The sequence below is a fragment of the Nomascus leucogenys genome, chromosome 19 (assembly GCF_006542625.1).
Source record: "Nomascus leucogenys isolate Asia chromosome 19, Asia_NLE_v1, whole genome shotgun sequence".
Classification (NCBI taxonomy): Eukaryota; Metazoa; Chordata; class Mammalia; order Primates; family Hylobatidae; genus Nomascus; species Nomascus leucogenys.
In genome coordinates, this window is record NC_044399.1 from 68,154,304 (window position 1) to 68,173,759 (window position 19,456).

A 19,456-nucleotide genomic window follows, 5' to 3' on the forward strand; every position below is an offset into this window, starting at 1 on the left:
TTGGGAAGCTGAGGCAGATGGATCAACTGAGCCTGGGAGTTCAAGATCACCCTAGGCAAAATGGTGAAACTGTCTCTAACAAACAAACAAAAAAAGTTAGCTGGGTGCGGTACCATACACCTGTAGTCCCAGCTACTCAGGAGGCGGAGGTGGGAGGATCACTTGAGCCTGGGAGGTCAAAGATGCAGTGAGCCATTACCACACCACTGCACTCCAGCCTGGGTGTCAGAGTGAGACCCTGTCTCAAAAATAAAATAAAGCTGAAATGACTGCAAAGGTATGGAGGCAAAAGTACAGGTGTGGCTGGGTGCGGTGGCTCAAGCCTGTAATCCCAGCACTTTGGGAGGCTGAGGTGGGAGGATCACGAGGCCAAGAGATTGAGACCATCCTGGCCAACATGGTGAAACCCCGTGTCTACTAAATATACAAAAATTAGCGGGGTGTGGTGGTGCTCGCCTGTAGTCCCAGCTACTTGGGAGGCTGAGGCAGGAGAATCACTTGAACCCGGGAGGTGGAGGTTGCAGTGAGCCAAGATCACGCCACTGCACTCCAGCCTGGCGACAGAGCGAGACTCCATCTCAAAAAAACAACAACAACAACAACAAATAAACAAAAAAAAAAAAAACAGGACAAGTGTGTGAGCAGGTAAGAGTAAGGACAGCTGAGTTAAATGCTCACATGAAAATAGTTTCATCCGCCCGGGCGCGGTGGCTCACGCCTGTAATCCCAGCACTCTGGGAGGCCAAGGCCGGCGGATCACGAGGTCAGGAGATCGAGACCATCCTGGCTAACACAGTGAAACCCCGTCTCTACTAAAAAATACAAAAAAGTTAGCCAGGCGTAGTGGCAGGCGCCTATGGTCCCAGCTACTTGGGAGGCTGAGGCAGGAGAATGACGTGAACCCGGGAGGCGGAGCTTGCAGTGAGCTGAGATCGCGCCACTGCACTCTGGCCTGGGCGACAGAGCGAGACTCCATCTCAAAAAAAAAAAAAAAAGTAAAACATAGTTTCATCCATTGCGATAATCAGTAGCTCAGGGTTTGGGAGAAGGCAAAACTCTCACCAGATAGACTGACCTACTTGCAGTGGAGTTTCTAATTTGGGCACTTTGGCAGATCTGATCTACAGTACATTGAACAAAATCCTTTAGAGATAAAAGTTGGGACAAATGTAGTGAAGGTTTTTAACAAAGTGTTATTTGGTATAAATCCTAAATCAAACATATGTTTTTTGCTGAGCAGGAAGGAACATGAATTATGAGGAATTATCTCTAAGATGTGTGTGCCCCAAATAAAAAGCTTTTACGATGGGAATATTTAGGGGACAATAGGAATCTGATACAACTGACCTGTCCCTAAAAATTTCAACATCTTCTGTGTCAAGCAACCATCAGAATAGTTTCTGATATTATAGGAGCTAAAAATAAAAAAATCAATAGTTTTTAAACATATTGTTTTTGTTTGGAAACTATCAATCTGAGAATAAATAAATAAGGCAAATGTTGTTTTCCTTTGAGTTATCTTAGTTTTTAAAAAACTGGACAAAATTATTTTAACATCTAGATTTCATATTTGGACATAATCATCCACTTTAATTTTCCACAGAAATTGTATCTCAAGTCCCTTGAAATTGTTGATTTAAACATAAAGTCACAATTTACTACAATCTGCTATCTTCTAGGAAAAACTACGGTAAGCCCTAAACATACAAAATTGGGAATAATAATGTAAATGCTTAGGGAGTGATGGAAAATGTGAAAAAAAAAATTTCGTTTTAATATAAATGCCATTTTCCCAATGGTGTTTTGAAAGATTTAATAAGAAAAAGCTCTGTCCATCAAAGGTATTTTGTAATGGCACAAAAGTAAAACACTACAGACTATAAGATGGTTACTTCCTTGCACATAAATCTAAGTCATTTTATAAAACAGTATGAGCACTCTTTAACAGCAAATTCTCCTCTCCTGAGCTACCCTAAATTCCACCCCTCCCAATACATACACCCACACACACACATGCACATGCACGCACATGTGCACACACACACACACGCACACACACGCACACCACTGACCTGTACAGGGGCCTCACTCTTCATAAGATGGCGGACCTTGCTGAGGATAGACTGCTGGAGCTGGGCCCAGGAAACAGCTCTGTCTTCCCTTATCAGGAAAGGCGGCCCAAACCTGAAAATCCAAGGAAATCGGGTTATCCCAGCAAAGGAAAAACCAGCAACATCCACCAGTCATGAGTGGTTGTTCTAACCCTGGCTTCCTCTGAATAGAATAAGTGACAAGAGCCAAGCACAAAAACTCAACAGCAAAAAAAACAAAGAATCCCATTTAAAAATGGGCAAAGGGTCTGAACAGACATTTCTCAAAAAGATACACGTAGCCAACAGGCATATGAAAAAATGCCCAACGTCACTAATTATCAGGGAAATGCAAGTCAAAACCCCAATGAGACATCATCTTATCCCAGTTAGGATGGCTATTATCAAAAAGACAAGAAATAACAAACGCTGGTGAGGATATGGAGAAAAGGGAACTCTTATACACTCTTGGTGGGAATGGAGACACCGTGGAGAACAGCATGGAGGTTCTTCAAAAAACTAAAAATAGAACCACCATGTGACCCAGCCATCCCACTACTGGGTATTTATCCAAAGGAAAGATCATCATGTCAAAGAGATCTCTGCACTCCTGTGTTTATTGCAGGGCTATTCACAATAGCCAAGATTCCAAATCAACCTAAGTGTACATCAGTAGATGAACGGAAAAGAAATGAAAAAGAAAATGTAGTCTATATACACAGTGGAATACTATGCACCCATAAAAAAGGAATGAAATCCTGTTGTTTGTGGCAAGATGGATGAGGCTGGAGGACATTATGTTAAGTGAAATCAGTCAGGCACAGAAGGATAAATACTGCCTGTATTCCCTCATGTGGAATCTAAAAAAGTTAATGTCACAGATGTAGAGTAGAATAGTAGTTCTGCTAGAGGCTGGGAGGGGCTGGTGGGGGATAGGAAAAGGTTAGGTAATGAATAAAAATTATAGCTAGATAGGATAACAAGCTCTACTGTTTTATAGCAGTATAGAGTGACTATTGTTAACAATAATTTATTGTATGTTTTCAATAGCTAGAGGATAGGATTTTGAGTCTTCCCAACACAAAGAAATGATAAATGTTTGAGGTGATGGTTATGCCAATTACCCTGATTTGATCATTACACACTATATACATGTATCAAAATATCACTCTGTACCCCATAAATATGTACAATTATGTGTCGATTAAAAATAACGTAAATGCTTTTTAAAGCCAAACACAACACAAAATTGCCAATCAGAGAACCTTGCAACAAATGGAGACACTGCAGTGTAAACAGAGGCCCAGTAACACAAAGCCAGGTAGATGCTGCTGTGTAAACAGATTACTCCAAATGACCAGCTAGCTGGCAAAGTTTCTTCCTCACAGCAGGGAATAGAGTAAGAGAAGCTTGGAGCCAGGGGAAGGCAAGGCAGAGACATAAATCCAGATGACACAACTTTGGTTTGGGGTATCAGGAGTATTCTCATCACTGGGGATGGTATCCATGTCCCAACATAGTAAGCGCACAGCAGTGAGCTCACGGTGTGCAGAATGCTGGGTGAGCTTGTGCCTGTGGGCCCTAACTCTGCCGTGGGTACTCCTGGACAAATCACTAGCCACTCACTGCTTCCTGGCCTCGCTGCAGCCTGTGTGAAGACCCAATGAGGTAAGAATGTGAAACTGTTGAATAAAATTGGCTAAAGTAGAACACAAATATGAGGTGATCTGTCTGGACAGGCAAGGGCACTGTGTGTCCATTGTTGTATGGACAGATCAGTTTACTTAATCCATCCTGTACTGTGAGGCATTCCAAGTTTTTATTTAAACAATGCTTGCTTATCACAGGAACTTGATATAACCTTGGACATAACCTTTGAGTGCACAATTATTCCCTTAGGGTGAAGTTCCAGAAGTAGAAAGGCAAGACGAAAGCTCTTTCTTCCCAAACTGTCCTCCAAAAAGCCATACCAATTTACCTGATTCCCCGGACTCTGGCCCAGAATGAGTAATATCAATTTCTAAAAATCATTTAACAATCTAAGAGGTTAAGAATAGTATCTTGCTATTGCAACCAGAATTTCTCCCACTACAAATTATGCTGATTTTTTTTTTTTTTTTTTTGAGATGGAGTTTCACTCTTGTTGCCCAGGCTGGAGTGCAATGGTGCAATCTCGGCTCACCGCAACCTCCGCCTCCCGGATTCAAGCAATTCTCCTGCCTCAGCCTCCCGAGTAGCTGGGATTACACACATGAGCCACCACGCCCAGCTACTTTTGTATTTTTAGTAGGGATGAGGTTTCTCCATGTTGGTCAGGCTGATCTCGAACTCCTAACCTCAGGTGATCCACCTGCCTCAGCCTCTCAAAGTGCTGGGATTACAGGCGTGAGCCACCGTGCCAGGCTGATGTTGAATATTTTAACCTATGCTTGTATTTCTTCTGTGAACTAATGTTCATCTCTGTGGTTCATTTCACCAAGGGTATTTATCTCCTTAATTTTCAAGAGCTGGAAAATTTGAGGATGGACATAAATCCTTCGCCTCTCACATGGCATAAATATCTTACCTCATTTGCCCTTTGCCTTTCAAATTTGCTTTTAGTTTAAATTTTTAAATATATTTAAAACATCAGCCTTTTCCTTTACAGCCTCCTGACTTTGATGTTAAACTAGCCCCTATCCCTACATAAATATTCTCCCATGTTGTCTTTAAGTTATTTTTTTATTTTATTTTTTATTTTATTTTATTTTATTTTTTTTGAGACAGAGTCTTGCCCTGTTGCCCAGGCTGGAGTGCAGTGGTGCGATCTCGGCCGACTGCAACCTCTGCCTCCTGGGTTCAAGCAATTCTCCTGCCACAGCCTCCCGAGTAGCTGGAACTGCAGGTGCGTGCCACCACACCCAGATGGTTTTTTGTACTTTTAGTAGAGATGGGGTTTCACCGCGTTAGCCAGGATGGTCTCGAACTCCTGACCTCATGATCCACCCACCTCAGCCGTTTTTAAGTTATTTCATGGCCTCCTTTTCTATAGTTACCTCTCTAGTCAAGCTGAAATTTATACATGTGAATTCATAGCAGGAGTAAAAAGTTGACTATTTAAAATAAAAAGAAACAAAGAAATCAATTAGCCCAGCCTTACTTTTTTTTTTTTTTTTTTTTTTTTTTTTTTTTTTTTTTTTTTTTGAGACGGAGTCTCGCTCTGTCGCCCAGGCTGGAGTGCAGTGGCGCAGTCTCGGCTCACTGCAAGCTCCGCTTCCCGGGTTCACGCCATTCTCCTGCCTCAGCCTCTCCGAGTAGCTGGGACTACAGAAGCCCGCCACGACGCCCGGCTAATTTTTTTGTATTTTTAGTAGAGACGGGGTTTCACTGTGGTCTCGATCTCCTGACCTCGTGATCCGCCCGCCTCGGCCTCCCAAAGTGCTGGGATTACAAGCGTGAGCCACCGCGCCCGGCTCCAGCCTTACTTTTGAATAATTCACTCGCTCTCTAGTAATATGAAATATACCATAATTCTGAAATTACTAAAATATTGTAATACAGGCAGAAGAATATGCAATTAAACAAAATATCTGTATTTATTACATGATAAAAATGATGTATTTCATACTACTAAGAGTTAATGAATTATTCAATAAGTAAGACTGGGCTAATTGATTTTTAAAAGCTGAGCTAATTAATAATAGTTTAATTATAATTAAATGATCTCTTTTTGTTTTTACCAGTTTATTATTCAAGATACATTTTAGAAACATTTTATCCATCTAAATATATCTTAACGTAATTCTGTCTTTTAAATACTTGATTTGGGCTATATAAGAAAGGTATCTGTTTTTGTATATTTGTTATATAACCCATAAATTTCCTGAACCTTTCCTTACTGCCAATCACTTTCCAGTTCTTGGTTTTCTGGACAGACAACCAAATTATCACCTCTTTTCTTATAGCCAGTTTCTTTTAGCACTGCACCGCCTAGGTTTTACAATATAAAATAACACTGGTGAGGGCAGTAAGAATTGTTCCTCCAATTAATAGGAAGGCCTCTGATATTTCATGGTTAGGAATGATGATGTTATCCAAATGCTTAAGGCAGATATTTCTAATCCTCTTAATCAGAAAGGACCCTACTTCTGGCTCCTAGTTTATTAACCTTGGAAATAAATGTTTAATTTTACTCTAGACAGGCTCCCAAGTACAGGTCTACAAATCCCAGGCACCACATGAAAAAAGAATAAAGTTAAACATACCTGCTAGCCTGCTGCCCTGACCCCACCAAGTTACAGAAGAGGATTAGCACCTTGCTCTCACTGTGGAGAGAGAGGGAGAATCGCTGGCCCTCACGGGCTACCAGGCGTGGGGAGACCGACAGACCCAGTGGATGAGCTGGAGGAGAGAGAATGACATTTGTTCATATTCCTAAAGGAGCTGCTTTCCTGGGCCAGAGCCTTAGCTTCTCTAGTCCCTCTTTCTCTTTGAGCATCTATTAACCACCAATGGGGGGCCACTAGAGGGCTTTAGGGAAGGAGATAATGAGGTTCATGGCATTTGTGCCATCTGACGCCTGGCATACGAACATCAAGAATATGGTAGTGAATTTGCAATTGTGTTCACCCAATAGTTTTTTGTTTGTTTGTTTGAGACAGAGTCTCACTCTGTCCCCCATGCTGGAGTGCAGTGGCACAATCTCGGCTTATTGCAAACTCTGCCTTCCAGGCTCAAATGATACCCCTGTCTCAGCCTCTCCAGTAGCTGGGATTGTGGATATGCGCCACCACGCCCAGCTAATTTTTTTGTATTTTTAGTAGAGATGGGGTTTCACCATGTTGGCCAGGCTGGTCTTGAACTCCTGACCTCAAGTGATCCTCCTGTCTTGGCCTCCCAAAGTGTTGGGATCTCAGGTGTGAGCCACTGCGCCCGGCCATCACCCTATAGTTTTAAAACAGGAAGAAGAATTTAACTAATAGTTTTCAAGGCACCTAAAAAATACTCCAAAATAATTTTGGTTGCTTTTATGACTTCATTAGAGAGTCCCCAGTTTATCTACTCTCTTAGAAAGCCAACATAAGAAGTATACAGAGACGGGTGAGAATCTTTACCAATGAGTAAGTAGAGGAATTGGACTATCCTCCATTTGCAATCAGTTCTGAAATGTTGACTTTCAAGGAAAAGATGTGTCTACCATGATTGAATTTGAAAGGAGAACTTGTTTCACTGGGTGGTAACATAGTCAGTGTCAGTTAATGTCTTGTCCTAGATTCCAATGCCCAGCATCTCCCTGTCAACTCAAAGAACTGTGAACATCCAGTTCCCATAGCCTGCTACCTAGGCTGGCCAAAACTTGGGGCCAGGGTGTAGGAATCATCTGGGGTATAATGTAACACTGGCATAGGGTCCTTTAAATATGGGCCTTCTGGCCAGGTGTGGTGGCTCACACCTGTAATCCCAGCACGTTCAGAGGCCGAGGCAGGTGGATCACCTGAGGTTAGGAGTTTGAGACCAGCCTCGCCAACATGGTGAAACCCTGTCTCTCCTAAAAATACAAAAATGAGCCAAGCGTGGTGGCAGACGCCTGTAATCCCAGCTACTTGGGAGGCTGAGGCAAGAGAATCACTTGAACCCAGGAGGCAGAGATTGCAGTGAGCCGAGATCACGCCACTGCACTCCAGCCTGGGTGACAGAGCAAGAAACCATCTCAAATATATATATAATATATATTATATAATATATAAAATTTTATATATAATATACAATATTATGTAATATAATAAAATTTTATATATTATATAATATATATATAGGTCTTCTTCACTAACTTGGCCAAAATGTATCCTGACCTACAAATAAAAAGGACTGTTAGAAATTGACCATGTTAGCCAGTCTATGGACTAGGAAAAGCAAGCATTAAGAAGTGGAACTATTTTGTTAAAAAGTCATTTAATAAACCTTTAACCATGTACTGCTCAAATTTGTAGACATTCTACTTCACACACAAACCTTGACCCATAGGAATCCTGACGGCAAAGATGACTCCAGCATCTATACCAAATAGTGGTTCTCAAAGTGTGGTTCCTGGACCAGCAGCATCAGCATCACCTGGGAACTTGGTTAGATGTGCAAACTCTTAGGCCCCACCCCGGGCCACCCAACTCATAAACTCTGTAGGTAGGGTCCAGAAATCTGCTTTCACACGCCCTCCAGGTGATCCTGATAGTCACTAAGCTTAGTTTTGAGAATCCCTGTATTAGGTGAATAATTTTTAATATCAACCATCTGCACACAACGAATGCCAGGGATAATAAGTCTGACTGTTCCAAGTGCTAAAACTGGATGTTTTATGCCTCTGCACCCAAGGAGTATCCTCTGAAACCTGTAACTCATCACAGCCAAATAAAATTGTGCAAAGCACCTGTTATACCTGAGAGAGTCCCCTGGCTGGGTGAAGGAGGAACTTGAAAGGCATACACATTATCTCCCTCTGCAATGGTATTCAGGTCCTCTTCATCAAAGAAAGAACGCTGGAATCCACTGGGATACAGTTCAACCAAGATCACCTGAAATGAGAAAGATCATTTTCCCTCTTGATTTCTGAAAGAGAAATCAAGAGATAAGAAATCTAAAAGTGACTGATAGTCAACACCCATTTTTCACCCTTTCCTTCCTTATGATTGGCTACTTATTTTTAGTAGTAAGGCATAGTAGATATAACAATTAGATTGTCCTCAGACATCTCAAGTGCAACAAAAAAAGAAACTGAAAAAAAAATCTAAGTTTATACCCAGCTAAACAAGCATAGAAAAATGGCAACAAAATAAAGCCCTCTTCATGTGAACAAAAAGTGAGTGTTTACTACAGAGTGAAAGAATTTCTGAATAGGTTTACTAACCTTTTTCACATGATTGCATACATAAAAAAATATTTTTACCAAACATTGAAGCAAATAGGAGATGGTTTTGTAGTAGAGTAGAGGAGTGACTACCGTGGGGGCCCTGACTTCCCTAGACCCAACTCTGCTACCCCGAGGCTGAAGAAATCAATATCTCAGCACACATAACCTATTCAAGGTACACTGCCTAGGAAGTTCTCTTTAAAAAGATGCATTTAGGGTGCCTGCAGTCCCAGCTACTCAGGAGGCTGAGGCAGGAGAATGGCGTGAACCTGGGAGGCGGAGGTTGCAGTGAGCTGAGATCGTGCCACTGCACTCAAGCCTGGGCAACAGAGCGAGACTCTCTCTCAAAAAAAAAAAAAAGATGCATTTCAGGGCTGGGCACCATGGCTCACGTCTGTAATTCCAACACTTTGGAAGGCTGAAGAGGGAGGGTCACTTGAGCCCAGGAGTTCAAGTCCAGCCTGGGCAACATAGCAAGACCCCAGCTCTACACAAATTTTTTTTTAAAATTAGCCAGGCATGGTGGCATGAGCCTCTAGTCCCAGCTACTCAGAAGGCTGAGGTGGGAGGATCCCTTGAGCCCAGGAGTTCAAGGCTGCAGTGAGCTATGATCACACCCCTGCACTCCAGCCTGGGCAACAGAGGAAAACCCTGTCATTCATTCATTCATTCATTTATTCATTCATTCATAAATAAATACATAGATTTCAGGATTTAAAAACCTGAATCAAAGAGAAAACCTGAGTTGTAGGAAGAAATGATGAACCAAAGAAAATGGTAAACATTGGCAAAGGTAAATATTATCCACTATATAAAGCTAAAATAATAACTGTTACTACTATTACAGTTGGAGGTAAAAAAGGGATTAAAATACTGGACAATAATATCTAAATCAAAAAGGTGTAAGGGGATTTAATGCATACCAAGATCCTCTAAGATTAACGTTAGACTCGTAATTATGCAAGTTGACATTTTAATAACCACCAAAAGAAGGGAAATATAATGTATATGTACTTCATCCCAGAAGAGATGAAATAAAGAAAAGTTGCTCAATCTAAAAGAATCACCTTCTAAAAGAAAAAGACTGTTCAATCTAAAAATTGAGGGGGAGGGGTGGTACAAAATAGGAAAACAGGGTAAATAGCATAAGATGACATAAATAAATCCAAATACAGGCCGGGCGCGGTGGCTCACGCCTGTAATCCCAACACTTTGGGAGGTTGAGGCAGGCAGATCACGAGGTCAAGAGATCGAGACCATCCTGGCCAACGTGGTGAAACCGCATCTCTACTAAAAATACAAAAAATTAGCTGGGCGTGGTGATGCACACCTGTAATCCCAGCTACTCGGGAGGCTGAGGCAGGAGAATCGCTTGAACCCGGGAGGTGGAGGTTGCAGTGAGCCGAGATGGTGCCACTGCACTCCAGCCTGGCGACAGAGTGAGACTCCATCAAAAAAAATAAATAAATGAAACAGAAAAATAAATCCAAGTACATATACCTATGATTTTAGATAATATAAATGCAATACACTTGCCAGTTAAAGAAAACAAAGCATCAAAACAGATGACTTTAAGTTTCAGTGGAAATGCCCATCCCGCACTGGCATCCCCAAGTGACTCCCATCTCCCTGAACCAACACATCACACCTCTCAAACTCCTGCCAGATTTTTCATGCTCTTAATTATTCAAACGCTCCCTCTCATAGACTTCTCCCTTTTGATCTTTTCTTACTGCCACTTTCTCCCCAGGACTCTCACCCACTGTCCCCCTCTCTCTCCGTCTCTTTCAGTAACTCCCCATAGTGCACTTTAGAGTTTACAAAGCAAGATACACACATTTCCCCCTCTATTTGAAAGAGTCATAAATATTCTATGAGGTGGCAATAGAGGTCAGAGGGATTGATTGGGCAGGGGCAGAAAGGAGCCCACTGGGGTGATGGGGAGGCTCAGGAAGCATGGAGGTTATAGGAATGTAGCTATGAACGTAGAGAAAGCCAGCAAACCATGATCTTCAGATAGGTAGACATTATTGTATGTGTGGCATGCCTTCCCAACAAGGCTAAAAATATTTTTTGATTTGAAAAAATCCCATGAGATAGTCAGGGAAGTGTCAATTTTCCATTTCACAGTTAAGGACACACAGCCAATCACGTACTGTGTCCAGGGAGCTACTGAATCACCCTGAGGGCCGCTCCCATCCTGCCACATGGCTTGGCGCCACCACGGCCTCCTCCCTGTTCCTCATGAGGGCCCCTCCAGGCACCGTGAATCCAGTCGCTTTACCAAGACTCTTTGAAAAGAAAACAAGTAGAACACAGCCATCCCAGCTCCCCCCAGATGTTTGCTCTCATGTTGTACATCCTCAGTTCTCTCAGCAGGTCCTCCTGCTTCATTTACTGTTCCTTTAGTGTCCTGGTTTATATTCCCAAGACTGAAAATATACAATGGTGACTTGGGCTATGAAGTCAAACCGTCGAAATCCAAATCCTGGCTCAGCCACTTACTAGCTAGTGACGCTGGGCAAGTCACTTAACCTCTCAGGGCTTCTTTATTCCCCATTAGTAAGATGAGGATAATTGTAATGTTTACTTCACAGGATGCCTGTGATTAAATCAGGCATGAATAGGAAGTTCACAGAATAGTGCCCCACACTGAGTAAGCACTACCTAGGGGTAGCTATTGTTGGAATGACTATGATCATAATCGTCATCGCCTTCTTGGAAGGCAAAGGTGTTCTTTTCTGGTCATTCTGTGTCAATGCAGGGAGAAGTCAAGGCCCAGTCATCCCAGACAGCAGGCACTACTAATCAACCAGAAGCCCATGAGTCATGCCGGAGTCACCTGGGAACCACAGATTGGCCTAAACAGCCTAGACAGCTGGCTCAGTTAGCACTCTGTCATCCAATGACCAGGCCCCAGTGCAATTCTATCACACCTCATCTGCAGGAATGCCTCCTTCCTCTGCAACCATCTTCCTCAGGGCTGCCACTGTGCTGAGGATCGGCACGGCCAGGCCAACCCGCAGGAACCGCTGGCTCTTAGAGGGGAAGACCAAGGTGACACTCAAGAACCTGGAAAATAGGAAGGGGCAACACCCTTAAAGGACTGACATGAACTGTGAATGACATTGTTGATAATGGATCAAGGCCAGGCGCAGTGGCTCACACCTGTAATCCCAGCACTTTGGGAGGCCGAGGTGGCTGGATCACCTGAGATCAAGAGTTCGAGACTAGCCTGGCCAGCATGGTGAAACCCTGTCTCTATTAAAAGTACAAAAAAATTAGCTGAGTGTGGTGGCGGATGCCTGTAATCCCAGCTACTGGGGAGGCTGAGGCAGGAGAATCGCTTGAACCTGAGATGCGGAGCTTGCAGTGAGCAGAGATGGCACCACTGCACTCCAGCCTGGGTGACACAGCGAGACTCCGTCTCAAAAAGAAAGAAAGAAAGAAAGATAATGGATCAAGTTCAGCACGTAGTTAATCTCCGCTTACTGGTTGTGTCCCTGTACGTGGTACATTGTCACCAGGTGGCAGGGTAGAGCCAAATCTTCTAAACTACTTTTCCAGATAATTGAGGGAAAAAGTATATGATTAAGAATCACCACAGAGATGTCCGATCTCAAGGCTCTAGTTGTTAAATGGATAAGCTTAAACAAAAACAAACTCCAAAGTTTGAAAAGTAAAGCAGCCAAGGTGCCTTTTTCAGTACAAGTCAACACTACTGATGACATTCTCCTTAAGGACAGTCTCCTTTGGAAATCTCTGCTTCCCCTTCCCACCAGCATATGAAGGCCCACTCTTGCAGCTACCGTTTCTCTTGATATGTACTCCAATAACTGCCCAAGTCACACAGGTAATTGATTAATAGAGCTGGGATTCGAACCTGGGCCGTCTGGCTCCAGAGTCAGTGGTCTTGACCACTGTGCTGTGCTGTGTCAGCCTGGGAGCCTTAGATCACCACATCTATAAGCTGACATTATCTGATGGTGTCACTGATGATGAACTGCATAAGCCATGTTATAGTATAAGCCAATAGTTATATGTGTAGTGCAGAAGATCAGCAGCACAGGATTTTAGAGCAGAGAGGGCGACTGAGTTGCCAAGGAAGGCCTTCTGAAGATGTTATGTCTTCAGCTGCATCCTAAAGGCAGGGGATGTCAATAGGAAGAGGGTAAGAGAAACGGCACTTAAGGAGGTGGGGAACATAAAGAGGAAATACCTCTGTTCCAATGCCAGAGAAGACACCCCACATAGGAGCTCACCCACATGCCAGGACACTGACACTGGCCATTTGCCTTCCTGGTCACTGCTAAGATTTGGGTTTATTTTTATAGAACTCAGCCCATGGTGCCTGTTACCCAGCCCTACCTCCACTTTTCTTTTTTTCCTCATCTTCCCCAAACAACCCTTTACCTCTTTCTTTGCTCCTTAAAGAAATCTTTTTCCTACACCTTCCCAAAGAAGAAAATAGATTTTTGAAATTGAAATAAAGCTGGAGAAAAAAAAGCAGGTGGCCACAGATTTTCTCTAGTTTGCCCCTGTCTCACTAAGTGAGACCAATGGGTCCGTGCCAGCTTCTGAATGGGCCACAGATCTAAGTCTGGCAATTGTGCCAAACATTCATAATTCCTTCCTCAGCTAGAGAAGGAACACAGTAACCTTTCACTCTGTCAATTTCAATAGTTGAATGTCATCCAGCTATAAGGCCGGTTTCTAGAGAAATGCTGGCTGAGAAGCAAAGGAGAGAAAATGGCAGGTGTGAGGCCAGAAGGTTCCCCGTAATGAGTAAGGATGGAAGTCAAGTTCACCGGGCAAGCCGCGACACTCACGTACCTCGTCTGGCGCAAGGGGATGGGTAGGGACACACACAGGAAAGGATCAAAGGTGTTGCTCTGTTTCAGGCAGTGGGGACAAGTCAAGGAAGATCTGTGAGGGTGAAGAACAGAGGCGAACGTTTAATCACACGTAAACAATTTGGTGGTAAAATTCAATACAGAATTATCCTTGCATTTCCACTCCCAGTGATTCCACTCCTAGGTACATACCCAGAAGAATTGAGAACAGGTGTTCAAATACTTGTACACAAGTGTTCATAGCTGCTCTATTCATAATAGTTAAGGTGGGAACAACCCAACCGTCCATCAACAGACAAATGGGTAAACAGAACATGGTGCATCCACATAGCGGAGTACAACTCAGCCATAGAAAGGAATGAACCCCTGGTCCATGCTACAGCGTGGATGAACCTTGAAAACAGTACGCTAAGTGAAAGAAGCCAGACGTGAAAGCCCACATATTGTAGGATCCCGTTTATATGAAGTATCCAGAACAGGTAATGCCATAGACACAGAAAGCAAATTGGTGGTTGCCAGGAGCTGAGGGAAGGGAGGATGAGGCTGACTGCTTACTGGGTACCAGGTTTTATTTTGGGGTGACGAAATGTTTAGGAACTAGGAGGTGGTAGCTGCACAACACTGTGAATGTACACGTCACTGAATTGTATGCTTTAGAATGCTTAACTTTATGTTACAGGACTTTCACCTCCATTTTTTTAAAAGGGAAAAGAAAGTTTAGTGACACATATAAATGCGCTGAGTATGGGAAGGGAAGCTATAACCCGCCCCTGCCATACAAACCCCAGCATGCCAACTTCCAGGCTGAAGGGATCTCTGGGCCATCTCTTCCCCTGCTTCTCAGCCTCGTGCCCCAGAACCATAGGAAGCCTTTTTTACAAATATCCAGGCCCCATTCCCAGAGGTTCTGTTTCAAGGTGGGTAGAGAGGGGTCCGGACATAAAAATCTTTCTAAAATCCTGAGAGCTTTTAAGCTCCCCAGATGCCCCTAGTGTTCACCCATAGTAGAGAATCACTGACACTGCCCACCCTCCTTATTGTACAGAAGAAGAAACAATAAGAAATAGCTCCTTAAAGTAGTAACTAACATTGAAATCGCATTTACTAAGAACCAGGCATCATTCTGAGCACTTAGCATACATGAACCCATTTACCACCCATAGCAACCGATATTATACCCATTTTACAGAAGAGAAACCTGAAGCACACAGAGGTTGAGTAATCTGCTGAAGAACACAGGGCCCTTAAGAAGAAAGGTAGGCTCGGTTTCCAGACTCTGTGCTCATATCATTCCTGTGTTCTTTAGAAGTCGGTGAGGTGTCAATTGGTTCAGAGCAGATATATATAATGTTCATTTATATTCTTTCAACTCTTTTAAACTTAATACTCCTTTACTTTAAAATGGATCTCTGAAAGTGAAATGCAACTTTTTTTTTTTTTTTTTTTTTTTGAGACAGTGTCTCACACTGTCATCCGGGCTGGAGTGCAATGGCGCAATCTCGACTCACTGCAACCTCTGCCTCCCAGGTTCAAGCGATTTTCCTGCCTCAGCCTCCTGAGTAGCTGGGATTACAGGTGCCCGCCACCACGCCCAGCTAATTTTTTGTATTTTTTTCAGTAGAGACAGGGGTTTCACTATGTTGGCCAGGCTGGTCTCGAACTCCTGACCTGGTGATCCACCCACCTTGGCCTCCCAAAGTGCTGGGATTACAGGCGTGAGCCACTGCGCCCGGCCGAAATGCAACTTTTATATTCCACATGTACGTACCAATTTTTTTTATCATAGAATGCACCATATTCTTCCAAGATACAAGGGATTTCTGCACGCTATGTTACTAATCCTAAAATCTACATTAACTTCGCTGAGGACACGGAACGAGACCACCCTGGCAGTCTGACTCTAAAGTCCATACTCTTAGCGCTGTATGACATTACCGGGATAAGTCAGCAAGTAAGCCAAAGCTGGCATCAGAACAGGTTTCCTGAGTCCTTGTGGAGAGTGCCCGTCTCGTTTGATTGGTTTTCCACTGAGCAGACAAATAGGAAAATCCAGGGACAAACAGGAACATAAATGGGAGGGTGTCACCCGAGGCAATCCTGGGTGATCTGCCCATTACAAGTCAGTTATCTTGGATACAACTTATCAGACCATCAACCTGATTATAGAAAACAGGCCCCAGTACTGGACATTCCATCGTTCCTGCTGCCTCAGGTCATTTCCCTTTGGGAGACCCATGGTAGTGTTTTTGTTGAAAGCATTGTATCAGATGGTGAGCACCAGCCAGCCAGAAACCCAGCATTTCTGGGGTCTCCTCTGACACTGCGTCTCTCCTCCAATCCTTCTCCACCTCTGTCCATCACGTACCTAGGCAAAAAATTGGCCTGAAGGATATACTTGGGTCATTGGGAAATTCCCAAATTCCCATTCCACAAGTATATAAACCAATGAGAGGGAATATTTTTCATTGACGTCTTCTCTATGTTTTTCAGCCTACTAAAACTATGCCGGGTTGCATTTTTCTTGAAGCATTGCAACATATTAAACTGGTTCAGGAATATGACTTTTACACTGAGCCACCAACTCCTATCAGCTAGCAAGCGATGAGTGGTTTGTAGAAAAAAAATAGAACGGGCAAATTTTATATTGAAAGAATGAAAACGTTGGGCAGGCGCAGTGGTTCACGCCTGTAATCCCAGCAGTTTGGGAGAGCCGAGGCGGGCGATCACCTGAGGTCAGGAGCTCGAGACCATCCTGGTCAACATGGTGAAACCCTATCTCTACTAAAAATACAAAAATTAGCTGGGCATGGTGGTGGGTGCCTGTAATCCCAGCTACTTGGGAAGCTGAGGCAGGAGAATCACTTGCACCCGGGAGGTGGAGGTTGCAGTGAGCTGAGATCGCGCCATTGCACTCCAGCCTGGGTGACAAGAGCAAAACTCCGTCTCAAAAAAATAAAAATAAAATAAAGAATGAAAAAGTATAATGTTTTCATAATAAACTATAGGAAAGATGTGAAATACATCCATGTATCAAAGGTTGAGAAATGAGGACAGACTGATGTGAACAACAGATCTGGAAGAAGATGGAGAGGCAGCTTCACTTTTACAAAAAGTTCTGGCCACGTTACCAGGCTAGAGCAATACCCCAGTGTGGCCTGACAGATGCCTCCGTTCTCCCCATTCCCTCCAGGACATTCACAGTCCTGCCCTGTTGTCTCGCAAGCGCACTCACGGGGAAAAGGAACAGAAAATCACCCCACTGCCTTTCAATGTTCATGGGCCCATTTCCCTAAGGTATTCATTCTCCTTGTCAAATTGCTTCTGTTACAAAGCTAACCCCGTCAGTGCTATTAAAACTCAGGGCTGCGGTTTGCTTTTCCACCTGCTACAAACGCCCACCAATGAGTCCCAGGCTTTGCCCCTGAATTTCTTGTCACTCTACCCTTTAACTGCTGCCAAATACACACACATCTTTCACCTCAAACCCAGTCCACTTTACCTGCTCACTGCACAGTGGATCTGACATCTATGCGAAAACAATAATTATGCCAATACGTAAGCAAGATCTCACCTTTCCGAGATCTGTTCTGAGGAAGGCTTCAAAAGCATCTTTAGACTTTCTGTGGATAAAGGCTATGAAGGACATGAAGAATTTGTGCACACACACACACACACACACACCCTCCTCTAGCCAAAACTCCAACGTAGCCACAATCGTTGGTTGTTAGACTTGCAGACATTTTTAGACTGTGATGATAATTACATAGAATAACTAAATATCTTTGCTATAGTCCAGGATCTTCCGCACTCTAGTACTGGAGGTTCCTCTTCTCTCCCCCAGCCAAAGTCAAAAACTCATCCCCTTAAAAGGGGTTTAAGGGAAGACGCCTCTGAATTAACCCATAATAACACATCCATCTCTCGATTACATCAAGAAGGCCGATGCCATCCCAGGCAAGCCCTCCCCAGGGAGAGGAAGCCAGGAGAGAGTCAGGGACAGCAGGAGACGCCAGCCGGGCACTGTCCCTACTGACCACTGCAGAAAACCACCTCTCACACCTCAAGGCATCCCTGATGACACCTTGTCTTTACCAGCAGGCACAAAGCTGGCACTTTTAGCCATTGCCAGTTCATCTTTAGCGTGAACACCTCGCCTCTTACTCATCATGCTATAGGAAAAATACCCAAAGGGCACTGATGGTCCTTAATATCCAATCAGCTCAAATGTCACTTCCTCGGAAGTCCTCCCCACCCCCGATTTCATCCCACGCCAAGTCAGGCATGTACTTCAAAGCACCCTCGATTTTTCCTCCGAAGCACTCACCAGTTATAGTAAAACCCAAGAGTCACCGTAGATTCTCATCTCTCCCTTAGTCCCTCTACCCCTCACCCCTTTAGCAAGACTGGGGTGAGGGGTGAGGGGTGGAAAGACTAATGGAAAGATGCTGACTTTCCATCCAAAAACATACTCCAAACCCCTCCACTTCCCTCCATCTCTACCACCACCTCTGCAGTTCCAGCCACCATTGCTCTCCCACTGGGACCACAGTGGTAACACCAACTGTTGCTCCTGCCTCCTCTCGCCTCCCTGCATTGCTCACAAAAAGCAGTTGCCTCTGGGCTGGGCGCAGCGGCTCACACCTGTAATCTCAGCACTTTGGGAGGCCGAGGCAGGTGGATCACTAGAGGTCAGGAGTTCAAGACCAGCCTGGCCAGCATGATGAAACCCCATCACTACTAAAAATACAAAAATTTGCTGGGCATGGTGGCACACGCCTGTAGTCCCAGCTACTTGGGAGGCTGAGGCAGGAGAATGGCTTGAACCTGGGAAGCAGAGGTTGCAGTGAGCCGAGATCGTGCCACTGCACTCCAAGCTGGGTGACAGCATGAGACTCCATCTCAAAAAAAAAAAAAAAAGCAGTCACCTCTGAAACTAATGAACTAGATGACTCCCTCCTTTAACTCTGCAGTGTCTTCCTGTGCCCTTGAGACCAAAACCCGCACACTTGGACTGAAAACCTGCCCTACCAGGTCCCCACCCACCTCTCCAGCCATCTCCAGTGCATGCCTGTAATCTCAGCTGCTCTACTCACTCCTTGGCAGCTACCTTGTGCTTTCCATTCCTTGAACTTGCCAGGATTATTCCCACTTCTGGCCCTTTGCCTGTGCTGTGTCCTCTGCCTGGAATACTCTGTGCCCAGTTATTAAAATGGTAGACTCCTTGTCACTCTGTTTTCAGCTCCAAAAAGAAGCCTTCCCTGCCCACCTTATGGAATGTGGGCCACTTCCCCGCCTCCCAAGTGACTCCTTATCTTTCCGCTGATGGCTGTCACAGGTTGTTGTTTACTTGTACGTTATCTAGCATTCCCCCAGGTAGAATGCGAGCTCCCTGAGAACAGGGGCTGAGTCTTGTTCACAGCACCTGCAAGACAACCCAGCACACAGTAGGGCATGAATGAAATATCTAAAGAATCAACGAGGACTCAGCCAGGAGTTCTACTCCTCCCGGTAACTACTGGACCAAGCACATTAGCAGGCACTTGAATATTTGAAAGAAGGAAAAAGAGTATGTGGATGAGAGGGTAAATGAATAGAGAAATAGGTGAATTAATTGTACAAGGACACAGATG

At 44.0% G+C, this 19,456-nt stretch overlaps 1 protein-coding gene across 2 annotated transcripts in view; it reads right to left on the reverse strand.

The window, feature by feature from the left end:
- USP43 (ubiquitin specific peptidase 43) overlaps positions 1 to 19,456 on the reverse strand; it is a 78,578-nt gene that overhangs the window by 34,671 nt on the left and 24,451 nt on the right. For both annotated transcript variants that reach the window (XM_012501341.2, XM_003274671.4), the window contains exons 4-8: positions 13,807 to 13,899; positions 11,910 to 12,045; positions 8,503 to 8,638; positions 6,335 to 6,470; positions 2,073 to 2,184 (exon numbers count right to left, since the gene is read on the reverse strand). In XM_012501341.2, coding sequence (XP_012356795.2) covers positions 2,073 to 2,184; positions 6,335 to 6,470; positions 8,503 to 8,638; positions 11,910 to 12,045; positions 13,807 to 13,899 — 613 coding nt within the window. The remainder of the gene's footprint in view (positions 1 to 2,072; positions 2,185 to 6,334; positions 6,471 to 8,502; positions 8,639 to 11,909; positions 12,046 to 13,806; positions 13,900 to 19,456) is intronic.